Source organism: Manihot esculenta, chromosome 13 (assembly GCF_001659605.2).
Source record: "Manihot esculenta cultivar AM560-2 chromosome 13, M.esculenta_v8, whole genome shotgun sequence".
NCBI lineage: Eukaryota > Viridiplantae > Streptophyta > Magnoliopsida > Malpighiales > Euphorbiaceae > Manihot > Manihot esculenta.
In genome coordinates, this window is record NC_035173.2 from 34,314,411 (window position 1) to 34,338,338 (window position 23,928).

The following is a 23,928-nucleotide window of genomic DNA, read 5'->3' on the forward strand; positions in this document are numbered from 1 at the left end:
TGATGTCAGGAAAAATTCATTAATTAATTTTTATATTTTAAAAATTATATTTATTTTTTAAAATATTTATTAATTATTTTTTATTAATTTTAATGGTTAAATATTTAAAATATTATTAATACAAAAAAATGTAAATTTAAAAAATCAACTTAAATGAATTTTTTGAAATAAATATAAAATTTTTTTATAATATAGAAATTAAATAATAATTTTATATTAATATATATTAAAAATTACTTTTTATAAAATAAACGAGTTAATATAATTTTGTTAAAATCGTTTTTTTTTAATTATTTAATCAAACTATCTGACAATAGACCACCTGTACCTTTCTAGTTTCTATATATATATAAAATGCATTGCTCTCTCGACCTTTGTAGCCAGCCGTCTAATAAAGTTTCTCCAAGCGAAGCACAGGGAGAGAGAGAGAGAGAGGGAGGTAGCCATGTCTATCGCCTACTGTGTGAAGGAGCAGAAACCTTGTGTTCTTTGGATTGAGAAATACTTCAAGGATTGCCTTTGCAATCTAAAAGATGAATTCTCTTTTGGTTTTGGGCTCATTAGTCTAGTTTGTTGGGGAGTTGCAGAGATCCCACAAATCATCACCAACTTTCGCACCAAGTCCAGCCATGGAGTCTCCCTTCTTTTTCTCATCACTTGGGTTTTTGGGTTTGTTTTCCTTTCTCTCTTAAGCCCTCATTCACTCATTCCTTTCCAGTTCTCTCTTATCAATGTAAAATAAAGGTTTATCAAATCAATTGCTTATCACAATTTTTAATTGATTGATACCAATCCTGGATTTTACTAACAGATAATTTTATCTATTTTCAGTTATGCATTCTTCTCAAATAATGATAATAATAATCTATTGGATTGTTGGTGCAGAGATGCTTTTAATCTTGTGGGCTGCCTGCTGGAACCAGCAACGGTGAGTTTGTGATAAGAAATGAATGTAATAGGAGCCATAGAAAAGAGGGATTTTTATGATCCATACAATGGCCTCATATTGGCTGTTACTGCCTTCTGTGGCTAAACCTTTATCTGTTAATGTTGCATGTCTGCTTCTACATTATATTTTCATATAAAAATTACATCTGTTGTAATTTATCTGATTGTTTTCTTCCTCTTTATTACATATTCTGGATGCAGTTGCCCACTCAGTTCTACACTGCCCTGGTAAGCACGCTTCGCTGGGTCTCGCATATGCATTTCTCACTTCATTTTACAAATTGAACTCTCAATATTTTCATAATTGCAATTTTGTTAAAGCTGTCATTTTTCTTTTCTGGGTTCCTATTATATCTCAAGCAAAGCTTATTGTGAGTTATTACCTGCTAGCTACCGAAGTATTGTGGAAGATATGTGTTTGATAATATACCTTATTTTCAGAGGCAGAAAACAGTTATAAAGCAAAAGATTTAGGTGTTCAATTATTTTAAACAAATACTCACAAGCCCAATTCATCTTTTGTCTCTTCATTTCTGATCTAAGAGAGGAGAAATGAAAAGAAAGAACTTAGTGTATTAATTGCTACACAGTTCTGTGGTCCCAAATAACCAAGGTTGTTCTCCTTTAACCTTAGGTTGCTTCCATGCAGTAGGATTACAGTGTAGAATATAATGTCATTATAATTCATTTTATTAATAAAAATACAAATAAGAGAATGTGATGATAATTTCTATTTCAACATTTATTTTCTTTGTGAGAGTAGTAATTAATAAGAGAGTGATATTCATTTTGTTGGCTAGTAGTCAAGCAATGGAGACAGCCATGAGATAGCCAGATGGTAGTGGTGGTAGCGATTGGGTAGTGATGGTGATGGCCAGATGATGTGGTGATGTCAAATAATAGTGATGACAATAAAAGAAATAAAGAAGTAATTTGTTTAATATATTTATTGCATCATTAGACCAAATTATTTTTCTATAGTAAAAGAATCCTCGATTTTATTATTCATTTAATTAAGAGTTAGCAAAGCTTAATACTTTTTTCCAGGCTTCCATACACTTTGAGGCCTTAACTAGAGTCAGGTCTTTTCTAGTCCAAATGCACATAACACAGCAACTTCACATCATTGAGTCTCTCTGTGAACTTTTTCAGCTCTATGCCACAGGCACAGTAGTCTTAGCATTGCAGGGTTTCTACTATGATCATTTCTGCAGGTGGTGGAAATGCCAGAAAGTGGATGCTGGCCAACGGGTACTCTTTTAATTCCTTCTCTTTAAGTCTTCTAATCTAGATTAATTAAGAAACAAGGAGCTTGTTAATTGATGTTAGGTTGAGGATGATGACAAAAAACCATTGAAACCACCCAAGTTAGCTGATTCAGGCATTCCCATACCCAATGCCTCACCTGGAGCAACTCCTCGTAGGGAGTACTACTACACGTATACTATCAACTTCCTTCTCATCCTAATTTTATCTGTTTTAATTTGTTAATTATCTATGATAATTAATAGAATTATCTTAATTTCTTTACAGTTCAGCTAGATCTATGGCAAGCAGTGGTACTCCACCATTTCGAAGTTACCTTAAAGCTCCCAGAAGTGGTCCTTCAGCTACAGGACTTGATAATGAGTCATCCTCAGATGATGAAGCAACCCCTGTTTCAGCTAATCCTTTTAGCCCGCCTAGGCCAATTTCACGATCAGTGAGCCCCTCAAATCTACCAATAATTGTTGATCCTTCTTCATTACCATTTTCTGTTCTGCATAAAAGTACTAAATAAGACGACTAAGTTGTAATTCTGCAATATTGAAGACATCCAAATGAAGATTCCCTTGAAATTACTTAAAAATTGAGACTATAAATCTCAGATATTGGTCCCTTTAAATGGCATTCTCTAAATTAAACTCTGACTTAATAATTGTATTAACATTTTGCAGGCTGGTTATGGAACATTTCTAGCTACATCTCTCAACCTGTCCTTACAAAGCAAGGCTTTGAGAGAGACCTCTACTAGTTTTACCAGTAGTCGACTTTCACATGTATGATCATGAGTAATTCTGATTAAAATAGTTGTGTGAGAAATTAAATTTCTTCCATAAAATCCTTACTTTCCGGTATATGGTCTATACCAGGAAGGCAGTGGAACGGAGCACAGTGCTTTCGGACAATGGCTGGGATGGCTTATGGCAGCTATATATATGAGTGGCAGAATCCCCCAAATCTGGTTAAATGTAAATCTTCACTATTAACACTGAAGTAAATCTCTCTAAAGTTTTAATTATTAATCCGTTTTCTTATTCCTAATCCGAGTTACTGATTTATTTGGCCAGATTAAAAGAGGTAGTGTTGAGGTGTGCTCCTACACATAACTTTTAATCTCTACACTATGATTCTCTGTGTTTATTCAAAACATGTTTGTGGGATGTCTAACTGAGATTAACCTTGACATTATGCAGGGTTTAAATCCTCTCATGTTCATCTTTGCAATCGTGGCCAATCTCACTTATGTGTTAAGGTTCGAGTATTTTCTTACTTCCACATCTTTAACGCACACACACATGCTCAAAAATTTTCAACTCACAAGCTTCTCCACTTGAATGCAGTATTCTTGTTAGAACTACTGAATGGGATAGGATCAAAGCTAACATGCCATGGTTGCTAGATGCTGCAGCCTGTGTGGCTCTCGACTTATTTGTATCCTTGCGTTATATTTTCTGCAGAATTCTATCCTTTTCTTTCCTTGCCTTGTTTTTTTCTGCTACTTACTGTCATTATTTTCATACTTAACCTTAATTTCCATGCCTTAACGATAATCTCTTACAGATCGTATCGCAGTATATCTACTACAGATCATCCATCAAGAAAGGAGGAGGCATGAGGAAGATTATGGAGTGTGTAGATGCAAAGAAGACTTTATCTTGATCCCACTTTGTATATTAACGTAACTTGCAGATTCATTTTTCCCATTGAAACCTCAACTGGAGATCCTCTTTTCAGTTTTTGAACTAGCAATGCTTATCTATTTAAGGAATTGCATATGTTAATTAACCAGCAAGGCAAAATCTTGTGTGTAGGAAAGAAGGGTCAAAATTTTTTGGTACAAAAGATTTCCATTAAAATTCGAATTTGAGATTTTATAATTTGTGATTTTACTAGAAAATTCTTGTGACAATCTAAATTGGATCTTATTTTTATTCTCTTAATTTTGCATCAATTTAATTCAATTAATACATAATTACTTAAATGTCCGAATAACAATATTTTTTAATTTTAAAAAAATGAAGAACACATTAGACAAAATTTAAAAATGATTTAGATCTTTGGGGAAAAAAAAAAAAAGTTTAGATCTGAGGTAGCTGACCATTGCAAGTGGGTTTTCATGATTGAAGAATAAAAGGGGAATATAATTAATTCTATCAAATGCTTCCACTTTTACTTCTATACCTACAAATAGGCAACTCACCGACAGCATTTTTTTATTTTTTTTTTGGCTTAAATGTTAAAAAATTCAAAAATTTAAACATTTTTATTAAAAAATTTTTTCACTAATTTTAGTTTAATTTAAAATTTTGATATTAATTTTGTTTTATGTGGCAGTTGACATATTATAAATATTAATATTTTATTTAATATTATTTATATGGTTAAAATTTTCATGAAAAAAAAATCTAAAATTTTTTATATTTGTATTATATGTCAATTTTAAATTATTATTTTAATTATAGGCAATTGATTAATTTTAATTTAAATTATTTTAAATGAATATTTTTTATTTAGTATAATAAAAAATTAATATATTTATTTAATTTACTTAGTATAATTTATAAAAAAAATCTCAGTACTGTTTAATAAGTTTGCTATATCAGCAAAAGGCCATTTCAGTATAAGTGTCAAACAAACCCATTTTGTTAGGACACTAATTAAAAACCACAAAAGTCTCTTGATTTTTCTATTTAAACTCAAAAAAATTTCCTTCTTTTTATTATAATTAAAAAAAATACTGGTAAAATAAATATTTTTATATTTTTTTATTAAATAATTATTAAAAAATAAATATCTAATATTAAATTTTTTATTTTTAAAAATTAAAAAATTTCATTTTATTGATCGATTTTGTTGAAAAAATTATCTAATAATTTATATAATAAAAATAATGTTTCAGACTAAAAAAATTTTAGTGTTAAATATTTATTTTTTAATAATTAAATTTAATATAAAAATATAATATAATTTTAATATTAAAAAAATATAATAAAATTTTAAAAATATAAAAATTAATTTATAAATAATGATAATATTTAAATATTAAATAATAAATATCTCTGACTGTAATAACTATGATAATTTTAAAATACTTATACTTAAAATATTTTTAAAAAAATCAGGGAAAATACAATCATTAGTTAATACATATTTTACTTTAAAAGAATATATAAATAACAGAAATATTATATTAAAATTAAATTATAGCAATATAAATAGTGTATTATATTGTAATAAATTATATTTATTTAGTTTTTTAATATAATATATAAATATTAAACTGCTATTAATTAATAATATAATAATATAAATATTATTTTAATATAAATTAAACTATCTTTAAAGTGAAAAGAGTAAAATCATTTATTTTTCCTTTTAACGATTAATTAACCGATAATTTCATCAACCAATTTAGTCATTGGTGGGTCAAGTTTCTTTTACTAAACATTGATCCTAAAGGGTCGAATCTTTGAGTAATTAAAGCCGTGGTCATGGGAGCAGATCTCGCAGGCAGACTAGATTCATTCATTCTCTTGGCCTTTAGATTTCCCTTGGAAAAGTGTCCACCGTCCATCTCGTGTAACCTCCAAGTAACAAAATGACTTGCCCAAGCAAGATAAGGAGTTTAAACTCGGTTTCCCCTTTTTTTTAATATTTTAAAAAATAAATATATTTTCTAAGATAAATTTAAAGCATTACATATGCATATATAACAATAAAATTTATAATATAATATATAATAAGTGAAATTATTTCTTATTTTTAGAATAGGATTTTAATTATATGAATAATTTATATATAAAGTGAGTAATTTATAAATTTAAATATTTAATAATTTTTTATTTTAATTTAAATTTAATGAGTTAATCCAAACATGGATTAGCCTTTTAACTATTTGTTGAGAAGGTTCATAATTTGGTCAAATAATCAATGTTTGGATTTTGGCAGACAAATAGATTAATAAAGCAAATAAATAAATAAATAAAAGCAGTGAACCAAATAATTAATTAAAAAGGATCCAATCACAAAAAAAGTAGAAAATCTTCGACATTGTAATTATTTCATAAATCACCCAGATTTTTTCCTTTTCAATTACTAATTTTAAATATTATAAAATTTCATAATCGATGAGAAAATATAATTAAGAGCAATTGTCATTAACCATAGAAATGATAAATCATGAAAAATACAAATTTATGTGTATATATAAAACCAGAGAAGCAAATCAAAGATAAAACAAAATTAAATTAAATTGAATAAATCCTCTATAGTTTGTATTGATATTGTTCTCAGGTACAGAAGAGACAGAAAAAACCAGAAATCAAGGAAAGCTCCAAAGTCTATTAATGGCTGTATAACCTATGAACACAATATTACACAACCTTTCCTCTGCCTTCATTGAACACCTCAAAAATTTTACCTTAAAGAAAATAATAATAATAATATTTGTTATTTGATATATATCTCTACCATTCTGTAAACTTTCTAAGATTCAAGAGTGAATGGTGTCTGCAACAGATCATAAGGAGCCCAAAGAGCATCCAGAGGGCATGGCTGGTTGGCGTCAAGGCGAGCCCATGGCTTCCCTTTGCCACTCCAATGCAAGAGGCTGACTGGTCCCGGATGCAGATCTCTGCAAAGTCCTTGAAAATTGTCCCCTCCGAGCCCATGCTGGTTCCATCTGTGATCTACAGGCGCAATATTCCCTGCAAAAACTAGCAAAAATGGTGGCAGTGAACCCAGCACGTAAATCCGTATCCTCTTCTGCAATTCCATCCATTCAACAATCTTTTTCGTGTAATCTCCTTTTCTCCATCTTTCTAAATCGATCACCATAACTCCTGTGTTAAAATAACAAGCATTGCGTCCCTCGAATATTAGCGAAAGTGATGGGTTCGACCATAAAGTGGGAGTGAAGTAAGAGGTGAAGTTAGCATTGCAGTATTCCGGCGCCGCCAAGACTGCAGTTTTGCCAAGTGGGGTTGCAGCTAGCACTGAAATGTCATCTACTAGAATTACATCGGAGTCTAAGTATATAACTTTCTTGATGCAAGGAGGGAGGAGATTGGCAAGGTAATTGCGGGCGTAGTTGAGAGGTGAGTCGAGGGCGGATCGGATGGAGGTGGAGATAAGTCCAGAGATGGAGGATGTGTGGAAGGTGTAGATTTGGGAGCGGAGGGAAGGGAAGGAGGAGGTGATGGTAGCATGGAGGGAGGTGGAGGAGGGGGAGGAAATGAAGTGGAAGTGGAGATTTTCCGGGCAGGAGGAGTGTTGGAGGATGGAGAGAATCGCCGCCATGGTGCCCCGGAGGTAAGGAAAGTCAAGAGTCATAGCTACGTGGACAGCTTCTTGGGAGCACATATTGTTGGAGGAGAGGAGTAAACAGTTTGGAGAGTTATAGAATTGTGGAGCTTCCTTGAATTTTTGAGAACCATTGGCCCCAGCAGCTTCGGTTGAACAGATATAAAAAGGGAGGAGCAATAGGAGGAGATAGAGGTGGTGGTGTGATGGCGGTGGCTGTAATAGAAGTTTGGGCATGGTGTTGGTGGTGAAGACAGGAGAGGGAGATTCAGAAATCGAAAAGGAAGAGGTGTTGGGTCTTATTAATTTTAGCTTTAAAGAAACGAAGATAAATCATAGCTTTTGTACCAACCCGCGTTGGGTAGTGGACAAGTCAAGGATTTTGACATCAAGTCTCCTTTCACATTTATTTATTTTAGAAGAGAATTGAGGGTATCCAATTTGAAACTATGTATAAATTTTCAAATTTGGAGGCAAATTTAATCTCTTACTTTTTTTTTTTTAAATTAAAATCGATTTGAAGATTAAAATATAAAATATTTTAAATTTATTGAAATATATTTATTATCGTATTAAATTTTTAAATATTTTAATTTTTTAATCTTATCATTAAAAAATAACTACTCTAATGTATCACATTAAATTTTTATATTATGTAATTAGTAATTTGTGAGGTCATTTCTATAGTTGATCCATCGACGTCAAAGAGAGCTCCATCATAGCCGTCCTACCTTCCATCTGTCCATCCATCAACCATCTACTATTTCTGATGCCTAATCCCAACCCTCTTGATGATTTTATCTACTTATGCATTGGTTTGTTAGGTGATAAATACCTTTTTTTTCAAATCAAGTAAAGTCTTAAATTTGAATTATTTAACAAAAAATTTAGTTTTAAATAATATTTGAACATAGTAGTGAATTTAAATATTTTTTAATATTTCTATTAAATTAAATTAAAATTGTATCGAAATCGTGAATTAAAATTTAAAAATATATTATAAATAAAGTGTTGTAAATACTTGGTTTCTAAAATATCCCGTGGAACATTTAAAAGAGAGGTTTATTGCCGTGGCACTCTAGTTACACGATGAGCCTTTATCAGACTTAACCAATTTATCTAACGATTGCCTTTCAAAAGCTCATGACAAAAAGCTTCGACACGTCACTCCATCCTACGGTCCTACGATATTAATTTCTTTAAATTTGAGTATTCATTATGTAAATTTAATGACTTATGTACAAATATTCATAGTAATTTTTTCAGATATTTAATTTAAAAATTATTAGTGCATTGAAATTAAAGTATCTTGAGTTCAAAATAGCTTATTTTTAGAGAAATTAATTTTTTAAAAGTTATTTTTTATAAAATATAATTTATAAAATATAGTTTGAATATATTTAATTAATATATTAAATTCTTATGAAAGAAATAAAGTGTGATTATAAAAATAATATATATATCTTTATTCCAATTATATATATATAATATTCAATTTAATAGAAAAAATTATAAAATCGTAATAATCAAATAAGTCAATATTTTATATTCAATCAAATATAGTCTAAGATAAATTCAGCTTAATTTGAAAATTTAAAAAAATTCAACGAATATGCCACGTAGCTGTATTTGTGGAACCCATAAGTGCCACCTGGACAGAGTTTGGGTTCCATGTAGTTGGGATACATGGATAGATGGAGGAGTTCAGAGAGAAAATCATGGTAACTTTATTGACATGTCATTAGCAGCCATGTGACCCATTACTTACATTCACATTATTAGTTAAAAAGAAAAAAATAATAATAATATTAATTTGTGGTTTCCCTTTTTTCCAAAATCTAAAAAATAATCATAACCAATTAATTATATTTGTGAAAAGGAATTTTATTGACCTTGTTTCATTTTAAAATTCACAAATCATGCAATGTAATTAATACCACGTGCACTTCACATGCAATGCTAATTAAAGAAAAAGGTAAATGGTGGAGAAGAAGAAGGAGATCATCATTTATTAGGGTTTCATTGAATCGAAGCATAAGCATAAATTTGGAGCATGTGCTAGATGTTACACATGACATGATATGAGATGTAGATCTCATTTATTTATACATTCGATTTTTTTTTTTAATATATAAATTTTAGTGTATTTCACAATTCAATGGATCAAATACATAATAAGAAAATTAAGTTTAAAATAGTGATTTATATTTAATGTCAAAATTCAATTTTCATATAGACTAATAATTTTAAATAAGTGTAGCCGATAACTACCACAAACATTTTCATTTCAATGATAGTTAAAGAGAAAGAAGTATAAAAAAATTATGTCAATCAGTATATTTAGAATAATAAAAAAAAATATTAAAATATAAACATACATAATCTAATATAGAAAAATAACATTAGACATTACAATTAAATAAAGGATCACCATACAAAACCTCCAACCATCAAGCCAAACACTCGAAAAATCATCGCAAGTAAAGATTTGAAACTCCAGCATGCTAAACACACTCACAGGAAGTGACTCGATAAATCTCACGGCCTCTAAACAATCAACGAAAGCAGTAATTATCGAACGTAATGACATGATTCTTGAGATATCATCGTCGATCAAGGATGCATTTTTTAAACAAAAATAAAAAGATGTGAGAATCAAAACCATATAAATACCAAAAAAAATAAACTCAATTCAAAAAGTCCTCAAACAATATCAATCAACAAAAGAAAAGACAAAATTATACATGGGTTGATGGAAAAGGAGGATCAGAAACCAAAATCCCCCTCCCCATCAACACTAATAAAATCCTAATCCAAACTTTCCTTTACTATCACTCTCAAAAACTTTTTCTCTCCCTTTTGTTTTTTATTCATTTATATTATTTAATTGAGTCGAGAATGAAAAATCTTTTAAATTAAATATATATAAAATTAATATATATAGTCACAGTTTAAGTTTAATAGTAATTGCATTTGAATAAATTTAAGAGATATCAAATTTTATTTCTTTAATTTTTAATTTTTATTTAAAAAGAAAATTAATATATAAATTATCATGAAATTCATATAAATAAATTTATATATATATAAATTTATGTTTTAAATTTATATAAACCCAAATTTCTATTTTCCAATTTGTTGATTTGAGTACAGAAGCTTAAAGCAACAATCCCCCAATAGAGTATGAAAATACCTTTCAATATCATCCCTAATGCCATGGCTTATTGCAGGTTAAAGAAAAAATGTCTAGTGTTGTCGGCTTTTATTCAAATTGCTCCTTTTGTACTCCACCTTTTTTCTTTTAAAAAAAAAATAAATAAAATGAGTGTAATATATTTGATAATAATTATTAAATTAAACATTTTATTTATAAAATTATATAAAAATATAAATATTTAATTTAAAAGTAATGAAATTGATTTTCGGATAACTTCATGCTCTATAGTGTTATTAAAAAAACATTCATTTCAATAAATAAAATATATAAAAAGAAAAGGAAGAATTTTAAAAAATGGGCCAAAACTAAAAATTATTACCGACAATAAGCTTTGAAAGGGAGGGTCAAAGGCGGCCGAAAAGTCAGCTGAAAACCATCATTTCAATCTTGTCTGTTACCGACTAACAGAGTCCTCCGACAGCTTTCTGAATCAAAGCGCGTTAATTTCTCATCGCCATCTTACAACAACACACAACGCCATAGGAGGAAGGAAGCAACTTGGCTAAACCGATGTGGTGTTCTTTTTCTACCGTTGAAGAGTCTCGTACTTTATTTGAAAAAGTTATATTCACTTCTCTTCGCTCACATGAATGATTTTATTAAAAAAAAAAATTAAATAAATTTTTATAAAATCATTTCATCAAACATGCATAATAAAAAAATTTATTTTTTTTTATTTTAAATAAAAATTAAAGAACTTAAAAGAATATATTGAATTATCACGAGCTATTTCTTCGATTAAGTATAATTGAATTTAAATATTAAGTATCAAATATTTTTAAAATTTAATAAAAATATTTTATTCTCTTTAATAGATTTATTTAATATAAATTTAAATTAATCAAATTAATAAATTTTAAATATTAAATAATTATCTAACTGAAAATAGTGTACTTTAATTTTGGAGTTTCTTATGACTTATTTTCAATTTGTTACAATAAGATATTCTATATTTAAAACATTAAATAAACTATTTCTCAGGTCATTTATTATTTGATGATTTGAGATTCAGAGAAATAGAATTTTTACAATGAATTCTGTAAAATTTTAAAAAAATTTAAACATAGAGAGAAATATTTCTCCTTTTATATGTTTCCTTTTATCTGCTAGTGACGTGCCAACAGAACGAGTATCATTAGACCACATGTCCCTGCTACGCTGATATGGACGTACGAGAGAATCAAATATCTGCCCCATGCGTAATGGCCTCTGATTCTCTCTGTGCGCGTGTAGGCGGGTCTATGAGGCTGATGGATGAATCTTTCTTCGGGTTCCGGGCTGGACCGGATGATAGGAACAAAGCTGGGCCCAAATGGGATCGACCCGAGGTGCAATGAAGACGAGGCCGACCTGGTGGAGAAAGTCAGATGAAACCCGGTTGTGAGGCTGAGCGGATGAGACTCAGTTCGCATGAGTGACTTGAGAATTTCTAAATAATGGGCTGTTTTCATAGGTCTGGTCCTAGACTGCGGTGAGACGAGCTCAGAGGTGATCATTATTTATTTTTAACACAGTATAAAAATAAAAAATAAAAGAATTTCACATAAAATATTTGTAATGTTATCTCTTCTTACTATTTGGAGATAATATCATCAATTTTTCATGCAAAACTTTTACGTTTTTAAGTTTTTAATTTTTATATTATTAAAACTTTCATATATCAGTTTTATTAGTAAAATAATGAAAAATGGCCTAAGAAATTTTTATCTAACGAGCCGTAACAACGATCCTTAAAAATTGAGTAACATTTTTTTCTATTTTGAAATAAAAGTTAAGAAACGATTTGTAATAAAATTTAGTTTGCAGGGTAAAAAAACAAAACTCATATTATAAGTTTATTCGATATTATGATTCAAATTTAGTTTTTGAACAATTTATTATTTTAAATAAAATTATTTACATATTTTGATTTTTTATGTAAAATATATTAAATTTAATTTTTAATATTTTTCAATTAATGTCTTTTTTTATAAAATATTCTAATTAACATGTCAACGTAAAACAAATTGTGTACTCATATACACGAGTAATCAAAGTACAAAGCCCAAGGCCCTGGGCAATGTTTATTTACAGATAAAAAAAAGTTAAATATGTATTTATATATTTATATTTTAATATTTTTATTTATTCAACATCTTAATTTTATCTAAATTTTTTAAAAAATATTACTTTTAAATATAATTTTATCAAATTTATAATTTTAAAATTATCTTTAAAAATAAAATTTCATATTTATACTTTTGAAGTTATATTTAAAAATAATTTTTTTTTTTAAAAATGAAGTGTTTAAAATATTTTTTTTTAAATTTATGTATTTAAAAATGATAGTTTTTAAAATTTAAATATTTATCAGATTATAAGTAAAATTAAATACTTAATAAATAAAAATGTTAAACTAAGTATTATTAACAGTACATAATATGCATTTTAACTGAAAAAAAAAAATATACAAAGAAGAAGATCATGAACGACCAGAAGAGAATATCAATCAATGAGATTTTGATTTTTCCAGCAACAACTTTACTGGTGAGTAATTAATTAAAGTTATATGAAATATTAAAATTTCAATAACATAAAAGCTTTGGCTACTTTTTCAGCATAATGACAAATTTGACAAACCAGTCACTGTCTCTATCATTTCGTTGGACAGTAGCAGATATCAGAATCTTGAGGAAAATTAGATATGTGCACATGCCTGCATTATCTCCTCTCTTGCTCACCCTCAAAAACAAATTCTACTAATTTAATCAAATTCTAAGTGCCAAAGCACGTCCGAGTCAAAGCAGCAATAATAAGCAATTTCCAAGAAGATCATCCTCAAGCTCCTGGCTTTTCTGAACTGCCTTTTTTCATAGGTCTTTCAGAGTGGTCCGAAAGATAATAACAGAAAGTGCACATTAATATGAATACTATTTTTAAATATTTTTAAAAATGACTTGGGTTAGAACTGTTTAAACCAAATGCTGCATAATCCTAAATGAGTATCAAAATACAGACCCATAAGAGTTAATAGCATAGCAAAGGTATGATCAACGAATAATATAAGAGATGAAGTTTTATGCTCGGATAAGTGAATATCCCACTTGAGATAGGCTGACATGAGAGCTGCAGTTAGGTCCATTTTATGCTAAAACTATAAATAAGCATATTGAGGCGCTAAGAAGAAAATGTGAGTGTCTAAAAACAAGCAGAAATTGAGGAATTCATGCTGACGTGTCTTTGCATGCTATCAACAACCGATCATTTCAAGTCTGCAGATTGAATAAATGATTTGAACATCTACATGATACATCTACTTTCTGGAAGTTCTCTGGATACTTGAAACTGCACTCATAATTATCTGAAGCACAGCCACAAGTAAACTGAACGGCATAATTTTGAGCAATCAAGACTTTAATATCTTCCAATATCTAAATACATGAAGCCTCCTGCCTAAATATTCGATGCCTGCTCACAGGCACAACTCTCAAAATGAACTTGCTAAGTCTCAAAGTGTCAGCCAAAAAGGATTCAACATTGAGAAGAAGATTATCACAACACGCATACAAAGAGAACATCAGTTGGGATTTGAAAGCGACTCTTAAAAAACATAAAAATTCATCAAAAGTGTTTATCACTACAGAATCAGAAAGTATTTTTATTAACTATTAATATTTTTCTTGAAAATAAAAAAGAAAGCACCAAAACAGCTGGCGTATATACAGACACAGGAGGACACCTCAAATGACTGATAGAAGTTCAAATTCAAATGGCAAATGATTGATTTACCACCAAAGCAGAGCAAGGACTACCAAGACGCCAACCAACAAAAGAAGATTCTTCAAAACATTATCAGCATGGTGTCTTCGACCCCTTGGCTGTGGGAATCCATGAGCATAGCCACCATGAAATGCATGAAATCCATATGGAAAACCAGATGTTGTTCCATATACTGTAGCATCTGGGAAACCATGAAAGTGAACATTGAACAAGGAAGGGAATAAAGACAGACCACCAAAAGCAGTAGACAATGTAAAGTTACCAATCCTTGCAGTCATCGTTGGTACAAATCCCCCCATAGACCCAAGCCCATAATTTGGAAAATTATTAACTTCATGTGGAGGGGTAGGGGGAGGAGGAGGGGCAGTTTCAGGTCTTTGCCCCGCAGGGCGATTAGGAATATCAATGCCTGGATAAGATTTGGCTCGAGGATCTCTCTGCATTTTGCCTCTACCATAAAGAGGAACCAATTTTTCTTCTTGTATAAGAGCCTTACACACTGGACACTCATGGGAATGCGAATGATGATGCAGCCATCTATACAGGCAAGGCCAACAGAAGAGATGACCACAGAGGGTTACAATTGGATCTTGAGCTAATTCAAAGCATATATTGCATTCAAAATCACCAGCATCATTGGCATTATTGCCTGAGTAAGCCGAACTTTCAGGTGGCGTGCTTGTTGATTCACCAAACCCACTTGTCATCTCTATATCTGACAGCACAACTGCTACTGCCTGAAATAAAAACAATCTAACATAAGCATCATTAACAAGAATCTAGTCTAGTGAACACGAACAAAGCAACAAAAAACCCCAGAAAGCATGAAAAGCAAAGAAATTCCGAACCAAAACCAAATTAAACGCACATAATCTCTATAAATAAGGTCGTCAATTGAAATTCAGAATGAAGAAAACCAAATGAGAGACCGCCCATATTCCACACGTCCAATAAAAGCAACCGAATCGAAGTAAATTTTCAAACTCATAGCCCAAATAAACTAGGGTTTGGACAATCCAATTAACATGTACAAAAGAATCGAATAAAAATTTTTTTTTAAAAAAAATCCAAGAAATAACATAAATAAACCAAATCAAGAAATCGTTAAAAAAATTCAACAGAAAAAAAATGCCAATTTCCCTCATTTCTTTTCCTTTCGAATCTAATTAGCTCATATAATACCCAGTCAATACAACAAAAAATTCGAAATAAGGACCAATACAAACAGGGAAAGAAAGATCAGCAAAGAGAGATTACTGACCTTGCCTTCACTTTGAGCAATCGAGAGAGAGGCGAAAAAAACAGAGAGACAAATACGAAGTCTACGAGAGGAATCTAAATATTGTGCAAGAAATCGATATTCGTAGGAGCAGCCCAGAATTTTCCTTCTTAGTTTCGCCCCACTGGTAAACGATGACGATGCGCCAGAATTTTGATACTATAAACCTCTACTTGTTTAGCAACGCTGTGTCCATTTCATCGTGCGGTTTCGCTGGTTATGATAAGAATTTGGAAGGTAGCATCTCTCGAAGCCGTACGATATGCATACTTCTGCCGACGATTGCTAATGAGCTGGACTCGGACCATATTATCATCATGGACCATTTCCTCGGAACCACATGAGCTTAGGCCCATTATGTAGGCCTTATGAAAAATTACTTCATTTGAAAGCATTAACTCGACTCTTGACTAAGGATCCGTTAGGCATTGTCGTTGAGGTGGACGTGGGCTGTTTTGAGTTTAGCTTACAGAAATCATTAAGAGAGAGAAAGGAAACGGAGTAAACTAGAGCAAGAACAATCGGTGCGAAAGTTTTTATTTGGCCGGCGGAAAGGAGGCCTTCAGGTCTCCTTTCCGTCTGTCTGTTGTATAGTTTGTTTTTTTTTTTTTTTAATGGTTGTTGCTTTGATTTTGATTTTCTGATATCTAGATTTGGGAGTTTTATTAATTGAGGCATTCAGATTCTGCTCTAGCATGGGCTGTTGTGTACTGACATTGATGACTTGGGATCATACTGCTACGTCCGGCAAATCCAGTTTGCGACGAGCTCCGCCGCATCCTCTCTTTTGATGTGATGGTTGTCTGGTAGAGGTTCAAGACTTCTTCTTATTGCAATTCAGGCTATTGGTTAACAGTAGAAAATCGATCGTAGTTGAATGGCTTTTAGGTGTTTGGTTAACCGTAAAAAGTCGGTTGTAGTTGGATGCCATCTTCTCTTCTTTAGTCCTTCAATCTTTCTCTGCATGGTGCCATTGGTGACCCTAGATTGATAGACGTCTTGTGTCGTATATCTTCCAATTTCCAATGGGGCGATGGCTTGTGGATCTTTGATTGCATGTGTCGATGGAGGTCTCTTAGCTTTTGTTCATGGAATTTACTGGGATGCTCTGTGTGTTGTTATGGCCTTTTGGCTACTGTTTAGAGAACTGACTTTCCTCTATAAAGGGCATGTTTCTTAAGCAATCGGCAACTCTAGTAAGGTTTTGCAACCAGGTATTGACCAACGTCTTGGAGTATTGTCATGTTACTACTAGGTCCTTCAATTATTTAAGATTTCGATTTTTTCCCTTTAATGCAATGTTATCCTAAAGAGAAGGGAAAAAAAGAAAAAGAAAAGGTGAAGGCTAATGCGGCCCACAACGCCCACTTTCCGGCTAATTGGAAAGTTCAAGTTTGCTTCCAATTTTCCAAAAATTACCAAATTCTATTAATAATTCAATGTTGCGTCCATCACACATTCGTCGCATTTTCATATGTTTACATTGATTTCACTTATTCTTTTTTAACCTAATCATTTATTATCGTAATCCTCTTTCATAAAATATACTATATGTACATGTTGCCCAAAAAAAAATTGGTATTTGAAATTTATAAAAAAAACTTTAAGAATATTTCTATATATAGAAATGTTTAATTAATAAGAGATAATAGCAAAAAAATTTAAATTTTATAATTTTTAATAATTATTCATTAAATTTTTTAATATTATAATCGAAATTATGTTTAATGAACGTGTAATTGGACATGATAGAGTTACAGTTTCTTGTGCGAATAATTTGTATTTTAAAAATATTTTTTTAAAACATATTTTGGATGAAAAATATTTTTTTTAAAATTTATTTTTTTTTAAATAAAAATTAAAGAATAGAATCTGAGATCTATCAGATTTATTTAGATGCACTTATCAACTAATAAATTAGTTATGACTTAAAAAAATATATTAATAAATTAGTTATGACTTAAAAAAAATAAAATATATTAATAAATTTGTATATAATAATATCTTTAAAATATAAAAAAATAATTTTTTCTAAAAGTAATTTTTTTGAAATTATTTAAAATTTATTTGATTAGAAAAATATTTTATTAATTAATTATTTTAATTATTTTAAATACTAAAAAATATAAAAAAAAATTAATAAACAAATAGAGACTAAGGTTTTTTTATAATTTTCCTTAAAATATTAAATTCAACATAATATTTTTACTCCCTTTGTTCTAAAAAAACTTTATTAAAACTAATAAAATTGAGATTTTTGTTTTCATATTATATGAAAAGGTAATAAAACGGTCATGATTTAAACGTTAAAATCTTTCAAATTGTTTTAGAAAAACATGATGACATATTAACAATACATAATTCACATAATCTAAAAAAATTAAAATTATTTATAAGTATAATATGCATGAGTCATGCAAAATTAATAATTGTTTTTCATAACTTGACGTGGATATGATTCTGTGGTGGATAATTGTCCATTCCATAATTTATATAAATGAATAAACTGTTATAAAATTTGTACAAAGAGACTGTTAGCATCATCATCACCCACCCAAAAAAAAAAAAAAAAAAAAAATCTAAAGTCACTTCACATTATTATATGCTTCAGTCCAACTAGGCTGCCGCCCCACGTATTAAATATTTATATTTTTTATCATAATAATAAGATTTGCTTGTTCATTTATCTATATATACCATCAGCATATAAAAAATATAAAATGCTTGTGATTGATTAATGCAGTAGGATATTATTATAATAACATTTGATAATATCACTGATAATGACTCTAATGCTACTGGATGGGAAATTGCTTTTCAGAGCTTCAATTACTGATCGTTTGTCTCATTCAATAATCACCTTCTTAAAATTGCGAGCTCTAATAAAAAAGACTGCTTCTCTACCATACTTTTCAAGATAAGAGGATTTATAATTTTCTTAATTTGCTTGCAGCTTCATCCACATGGTTAACTTTGATCATTTCTCCGGATGGTCATAATAGTTTCAACTCTCTCTGTTAACTGCAACATCAAAATTAACTTTTATATTGTTTAAAGGTGGTGATATAAAGGTCATAATTGCATATAGTAAATACTGATTCTCCCTTGACTCCGCCTGATTTGCGAGAAGACACTCCCTATGATGTCTCAAAGCAGCCCGAATCACTTCTAAACAATCTTGAATTTGTCCTTAGAAAATGAAGAGATTCATTCTTTTCCAAATGTATCAAAGAAAAAAAGAAAAAAAAAGTGATCATTTCGTCGCTCCCAACCTGTGTATTTAAATAAATTTGAGTATTAGTCCAAATGTTTTTAGTGTTTCCTTGATTCACTTGATCTGTTCGCAATTAAAAAAGAGAGTTGAACCAAATTTCGACTACTCTTGGGCATTCAAAGAAAACATGTCTTATTGACTCAACTTTTCCACACTCTTCACAAACCTAAAAGACCTGAGGCGTTCTCCTATTTATAGCTTCTTTAGTATGCAGCTTCTCCTGCAAGAGTTTCCATAAAAAAAAAAAGCTAATTCTTTAGGAAGGCTAAGTTGCCAAATACTTTTCTAGAATTTTGATAGATTCGTGAAACTGATCGGTCTCGACTCTGCCTCAACTTTCCGTGAGGAATTGTAGAGGATTTCTCTAGCAATAAAATACCATGATCTCTCCTCATATCTTCCATTCCTTGTGAAGTGTCATTCCCAACTATCTTCACTCCTAAGAATAGAGATTGAAATTTCTAGAATATATAATATCTCTTTATCATAGAAATTCTTCCTAAGCTTTCCCACACTCCTCACAAACCTGAGAGACCTGAGGCATTCTCCTATTTATAGTTTCTTTAGTAGGCAGCTTCTCCTGCAAGAGCTTCCGTAAAAAAATAGCAAATTTTTTTAGGAAGGTTAATTTGCCAAATGCTTTTCTAGATTTTGATAAATTTGTGAAACAGTCAACCCCGGCTTCGCCTCAACTTCCCATGAGGAATTGTAGAGGATTTCTCTAGCAATAAAATACCATGATTTCACCTCATATCTTCCATTCCTTGTGAAGTGCCATTCCTTGTGAAATGTCATTCCCAACTATCTTCTCCCAATAATATAAATTGGAATTTGTAAAATATATAATATCTCTTTATTGTAGAAATTCTTCTTTAGTTGTGCCATGTTCCATTATAGTCTCTCTACATGGATAAGTTGGGCTGCCCAGACAATGTTTAGATCATGATTAGGTTTAAGCTTTAAAGGACTAAGGAAACAGCTAGGCACCCAAAGATCTTTCTTGCACTGAATTGATTTTCCATAGCTCACCTCCCAACTTACCCCCTTTTCTAAAAGTTTCTTTGCCCATATTATACTCTTCCAACCCCATGAGGTAGATCGGGAAGCTTTTGCTTGCAAGAAGGATGTCGTGAGAAAGTATTTCCCCTTCGGCACTGTGGACAATAAGGAATTAGGGTTATTCATGTTAGTGTATATGCCCTAGGCCATTATCTTGGACCTTTTTTGTATGTCGTTTAGTTATTAATAAAAAAGGTTTTATCATTATTATTTGTTTGCATGTTACATAATAATGATTATCATCCCTGGTTACTTATTATTATGTTGATAATAATAAAATATAATTAGTATGATTATTGATTGATAATCATGAGATGATTATGTATATGTTGATATAATTCAATAATCATAGATACTTGTTAGAGAACAAAGTATTGGATGGACTCGCATTGAGATCACTATATGGGTTATTGTCATAAGTGAATCTCAAAGTAGTTATGTCTTAATCCTTTGACTTGAGATTGTCATAGTTTTCAACATAAGGACTATTATGTTTTGACATAACCAAACATTGTCTTTAATCGGAGAATCATAAAGGTTATGATTGAGCATAATAGAAATTATGTAGAGGATATTGAACAATCAAGATAGGATTTCTCCCTCTCTGAGAGAGATATCTTCTGGGCCCCTCGATAAGTGAGACTGAGAAATGCATGGTAACGACCCGGAAACTGGACCGCTACCGGCGCTAGGATCCAGATCGACTTAAGGTCGCTGGGACCCGTAGCAAGCCTAACATACATCCTGTATACCTGTTAAATCCCATACATGATCATGCATATACATAAAAACTTTAAACTTTTTCTTTCATCCCCAAGCTTAATGTAACGACCCGGAATCCGGACCGCTATGGGCGCTAGGATCCAGATCGGCTTAAGGCCGCCGGGACCCGTAGCAAGCCAAATATTCATTCTGTAAACCTGTTTAATCCCATACATGATCAACACATACATAAAAATTTTGAACTTTTCTTTTCATTCAATCACCAAACTCAACATGTTCATGCACTATTCATAATCATAAACATTAACCCCACCTTGGAGTCCTCATCAAAGCTCCAATGGGGTGACATAACATGTATTAAGTTTGGTTTACATAAACATTATTAAAATCATGTACTCAAAAGGGATTAACAACATACTAGGGTCAAGCACAATTCTATCCTCAACAACACCATTACATTACATAACTGTTTAATGCTATTCATTACATTACTGTACTAAACATTACAATTCAATATTTATCATGTCCACTACTAACTATTACATGACCATGACATTACTCTAGCTGACCTCCTAGTCTATTCCGTACCTGCAAACCTGGGGACATAAGGGAGTGGGGTGAGCTACTAGAGCCCAGTGAGCAGAATAGTAAAACATTGTATTTAAAACATGTAATATCATGGAACGCATCATATCACAGATAAATCACATCAAGGATGAACTTGTCACCGATAGCCCACTACACATTCCAATAGTGCCAGGGGCGTAGACTGGGCCTCACTGGTCTTTCTCTTACATTACATAACATAACATTCCAATATGCCAGGGGCGTAGAATGGGCCTCACTGGTCTTTCTCTTACATAGTGCCAGGGGCGTAGAATGGGCCTCACTGGTCTTCCATACCATACCATATCATATCATATCATAGTGCGGGCTGAAGGATCATCCAACATTCATCCACATCAACAACATAATGTGCAATGCAACATATTCGTGAGTTCTAATGCAAGCACCCTGGTATATCTCATGGCATTCATGATGCAAGAATCATGTTAAGAACTGATTTATTTGCTTAAAAGCATAAAGAGTTATTCCACTCACCTTAGGCTAGCTCTGACAAGACACTGAAGCAGTCGTCTCACTGCTGAGGTCCTCGGTTCCTCGAGTCCGAACCTACACAAGTGGACTCAAATAAGGGACCAAACATCCAAGAACATGACTCTAAAATACTCCCCAAAAACCCCCTAAAACACCTTAAAACAATAATATAAATCATGCAAAGGAAGGCTGAATAAGGCACTTTCGGCGGCAGGTTCGGCGGCCGAAAGTCCCTCCAGAGCCCAAAGTCATGCACCTTCGGCGGCACTTTCGGCTGCCGAAGGTTCCCTCCAGAGACGAAACTCATGCATGTTCGACGGCACCTTCGGCGGCCGAAACTCCCTTCCAGAGCCGAAAGTCCACTTTCGGGGGCAGGGTTCGGCGGCCGAAAGAGCCTTCGGCTGCCGAACCTGAGTTCTTCCAAAGGGCAGAAACTCAGCCTCAAACATGCACAAAAGCCTCCTAACTCATTCAACATGCATTTACCTATTCTAAAACATGCAAACTCAAGTATATAAGCTCCTAGGGGCTTCAAACTATCCTAAACCCCAACTACAACACATCAAACAACCCACATTGCTCAAAAACATAACATTAACCATAAAACCAACAATAACCTAAACATGCATTTCTACCCCATAAAACTTCATAAAACTCGTTTAAAACATACAAGAGGGGCAGGATCTAAGCTTACCTCTTGGAGATCGAGAGGGAATCTGTAACGACCCCAAAATGGACCGTCACCGGCGCTAGGATTCAGGTCGGCTTAAGGCCGCCAGAACCCGTAGCAAGCCTGCTATACTCTCTGTGTACCTGTAAACCTTATACATGATCATACATTTTCTGTGAAAATAAAACTCTTTTCTGAACCAAGGCTTAACCTGTGCATGCACTATCTCTGTACTCTGTACTCTGTATCCCTGACTAGAGCTTGCTCTAGAAGGGTTAACTCATACCTGTTAAGCCTGGTTTTCACATACAGGAAAACATATATACATATACAGATCATGTACAAAACATACACCACTAGGTCAAGCAACAACTATTACATCTCTTTACTATTACATGTCCACTCTAAGCTATTACAGATCTCTTTACTTTTCCTGTACTCTGCTGGACTGTCCCTGTACACTGTACACTGAACCTGCAAAACTGGGGTTAAGGGAGTGGGATGAGCTCTATAGCCCAGTGAGTAGAACAGTAAAACATCTCAGTAAAATATGATCTCATGGAATGCACCATATCACAGACAAGCCACATCAAGAGTAAACCTGTCACCACATAGTCCCAGTAACTCTGTGCCAGGGCGTAGAATCGAGCACCTGGTCTTCCTGTCATATATGTATATGTGTATATAACACCTCTGTACTTACCATTGCCAGGGCGTCGTCAAAGGCTCCTGGACTTTGCTATACCTGCCAGGGCGTAGTCAAAGGCTCCTGGACTTCGCTATACCTGCCAGGGCGTAGTCAAAGGCTCCTGGACTTCCTGTCTGTGACTATGGGATCATTCAGCATTTACCCACATCAATAATTAACAATGCAATGCAACATATTCGTGGATACTAATGCAATCAACCTATGGCATAAACATGATGCATGAGATATGCTAAAACATTCCATTTTGCAAGTAAAAGAATTACGTTTAGTTCCACTCACCTCTGGCTATCTGGACTGACTGACTCTGCAGGTTCTGAACCTCTGGAGCAGTACTCACTGCTGCTCTCTCTGGTTCCTCTGGTCTGTACCTATACAGATGGACTCAAATGAGGGACCAAACAAGCGTAGAATAACTCTCTTAAACTTCCCCAAGAATCCCCTTAAACTCACTCAACTATCCCTGCAAAGCATGCAAAAGAAAGCTGGACAGGACACTTTCGGCGGCAGGTTCGGCGGCCGAATGTCCTCTCCAGAGACGAAACTCAAGCACCTTCGGCGGCACCTTCGGCGGCCGAAACTCCCAAACAGAGCCGAACATGCAAAACAGGCTGTGGCAGCCAAGCCACCA

The 23,928-nt window shown here is 32.1% G+C and overlaps 3 protein-coding genes across 4 annotated transcripts; 1 reads left to right on the top strand and 2 right to left on the bottom strand.

The window, feature by feature from the left end:
• Positions 1-391: 391 nt before the first annotated feature.
• LOC110629000 (probable vacuolar amino acid transporter YPQ1) lies at positions 392-4,018 on the top strand. The gene is made up of 12 exons (XM_021775830.2): positions 392-669; positions 886-928; positions 1,150-1,176; positions 2,101-2,199; positions 2,278-2,387; positions 2,482-2,650; positions 2,886-2,987; positions 3,081-3,179; positions 3,279-3,299; positions 3,405-3,463; positions 3,552-3,642; positions 3,772-4,018. Exons 1-12 carry the CDS (start codon positions 446-448, stop codon positions 3,868-3,870), a joined length of 1,143 nt encoding a protein of 380 aa, XP_021631522.1. The 5' UTR covers positions 392-445; the 3' UTR covers positions 3,871-4,018.
• A 2,445-nt stretch (positions 4,019-6,463) lies between these two features.
• On the bottom strand, positions 6,464-7,890 carry LOC110629001 (probable galacturonosyltransferase-like 1). The gene has a single exon (XM_021775831.2). The coding sequence runs from the start codon at positions 7,747-7,749 to the stop codon at positions 6,697-6,699; it is 1,053 nt and encodes a 350-aa protein (XP_021631523.1). The 5' UTR covers positions 7,750-7,890; the 3' UTR covers positions 6,464-6,696.
• A 6,399-nt stretch (positions 7,891-14,289) lies between these two features.
• On the bottom strand, positions 14,290-16,976 carry LOC110630324 (E3 ubiquitin-protein ligase RNF185). 2 transcript variants are annotated; one of them, XM_021777765.2, is made up of 3 exons: positions 15,750-16,976; positions 14,751-15,225; positions 14,290-14,669 (listed from the first exon to the last, which is right to left on the bottom strand). In XM_021777765.2, the coding sequence occupies exons 2-3, from the start codon at positions 15,193-15,195 to the stop codon at positions 14,494-14,496; spliced, it is 621 nt and encodes a 206-aa protein (XP_021633457.1). In that variant the 5' UTR covers positions 15,196-15,225; positions 15,750-16,976; the 3' UTR covers positions 14,290-14,493. The 2 variants fall into 2 exon arrangements, with proteins under 2 accessions (XP_021633457.1, XP_021633455.1); XM_021777763.2 differs by having other exon boundaries at positions 14,290-15,225; positions 15,750-16,973.
• Positions 16,977-23,928: the final 6,952 nt, after the last annotated feature.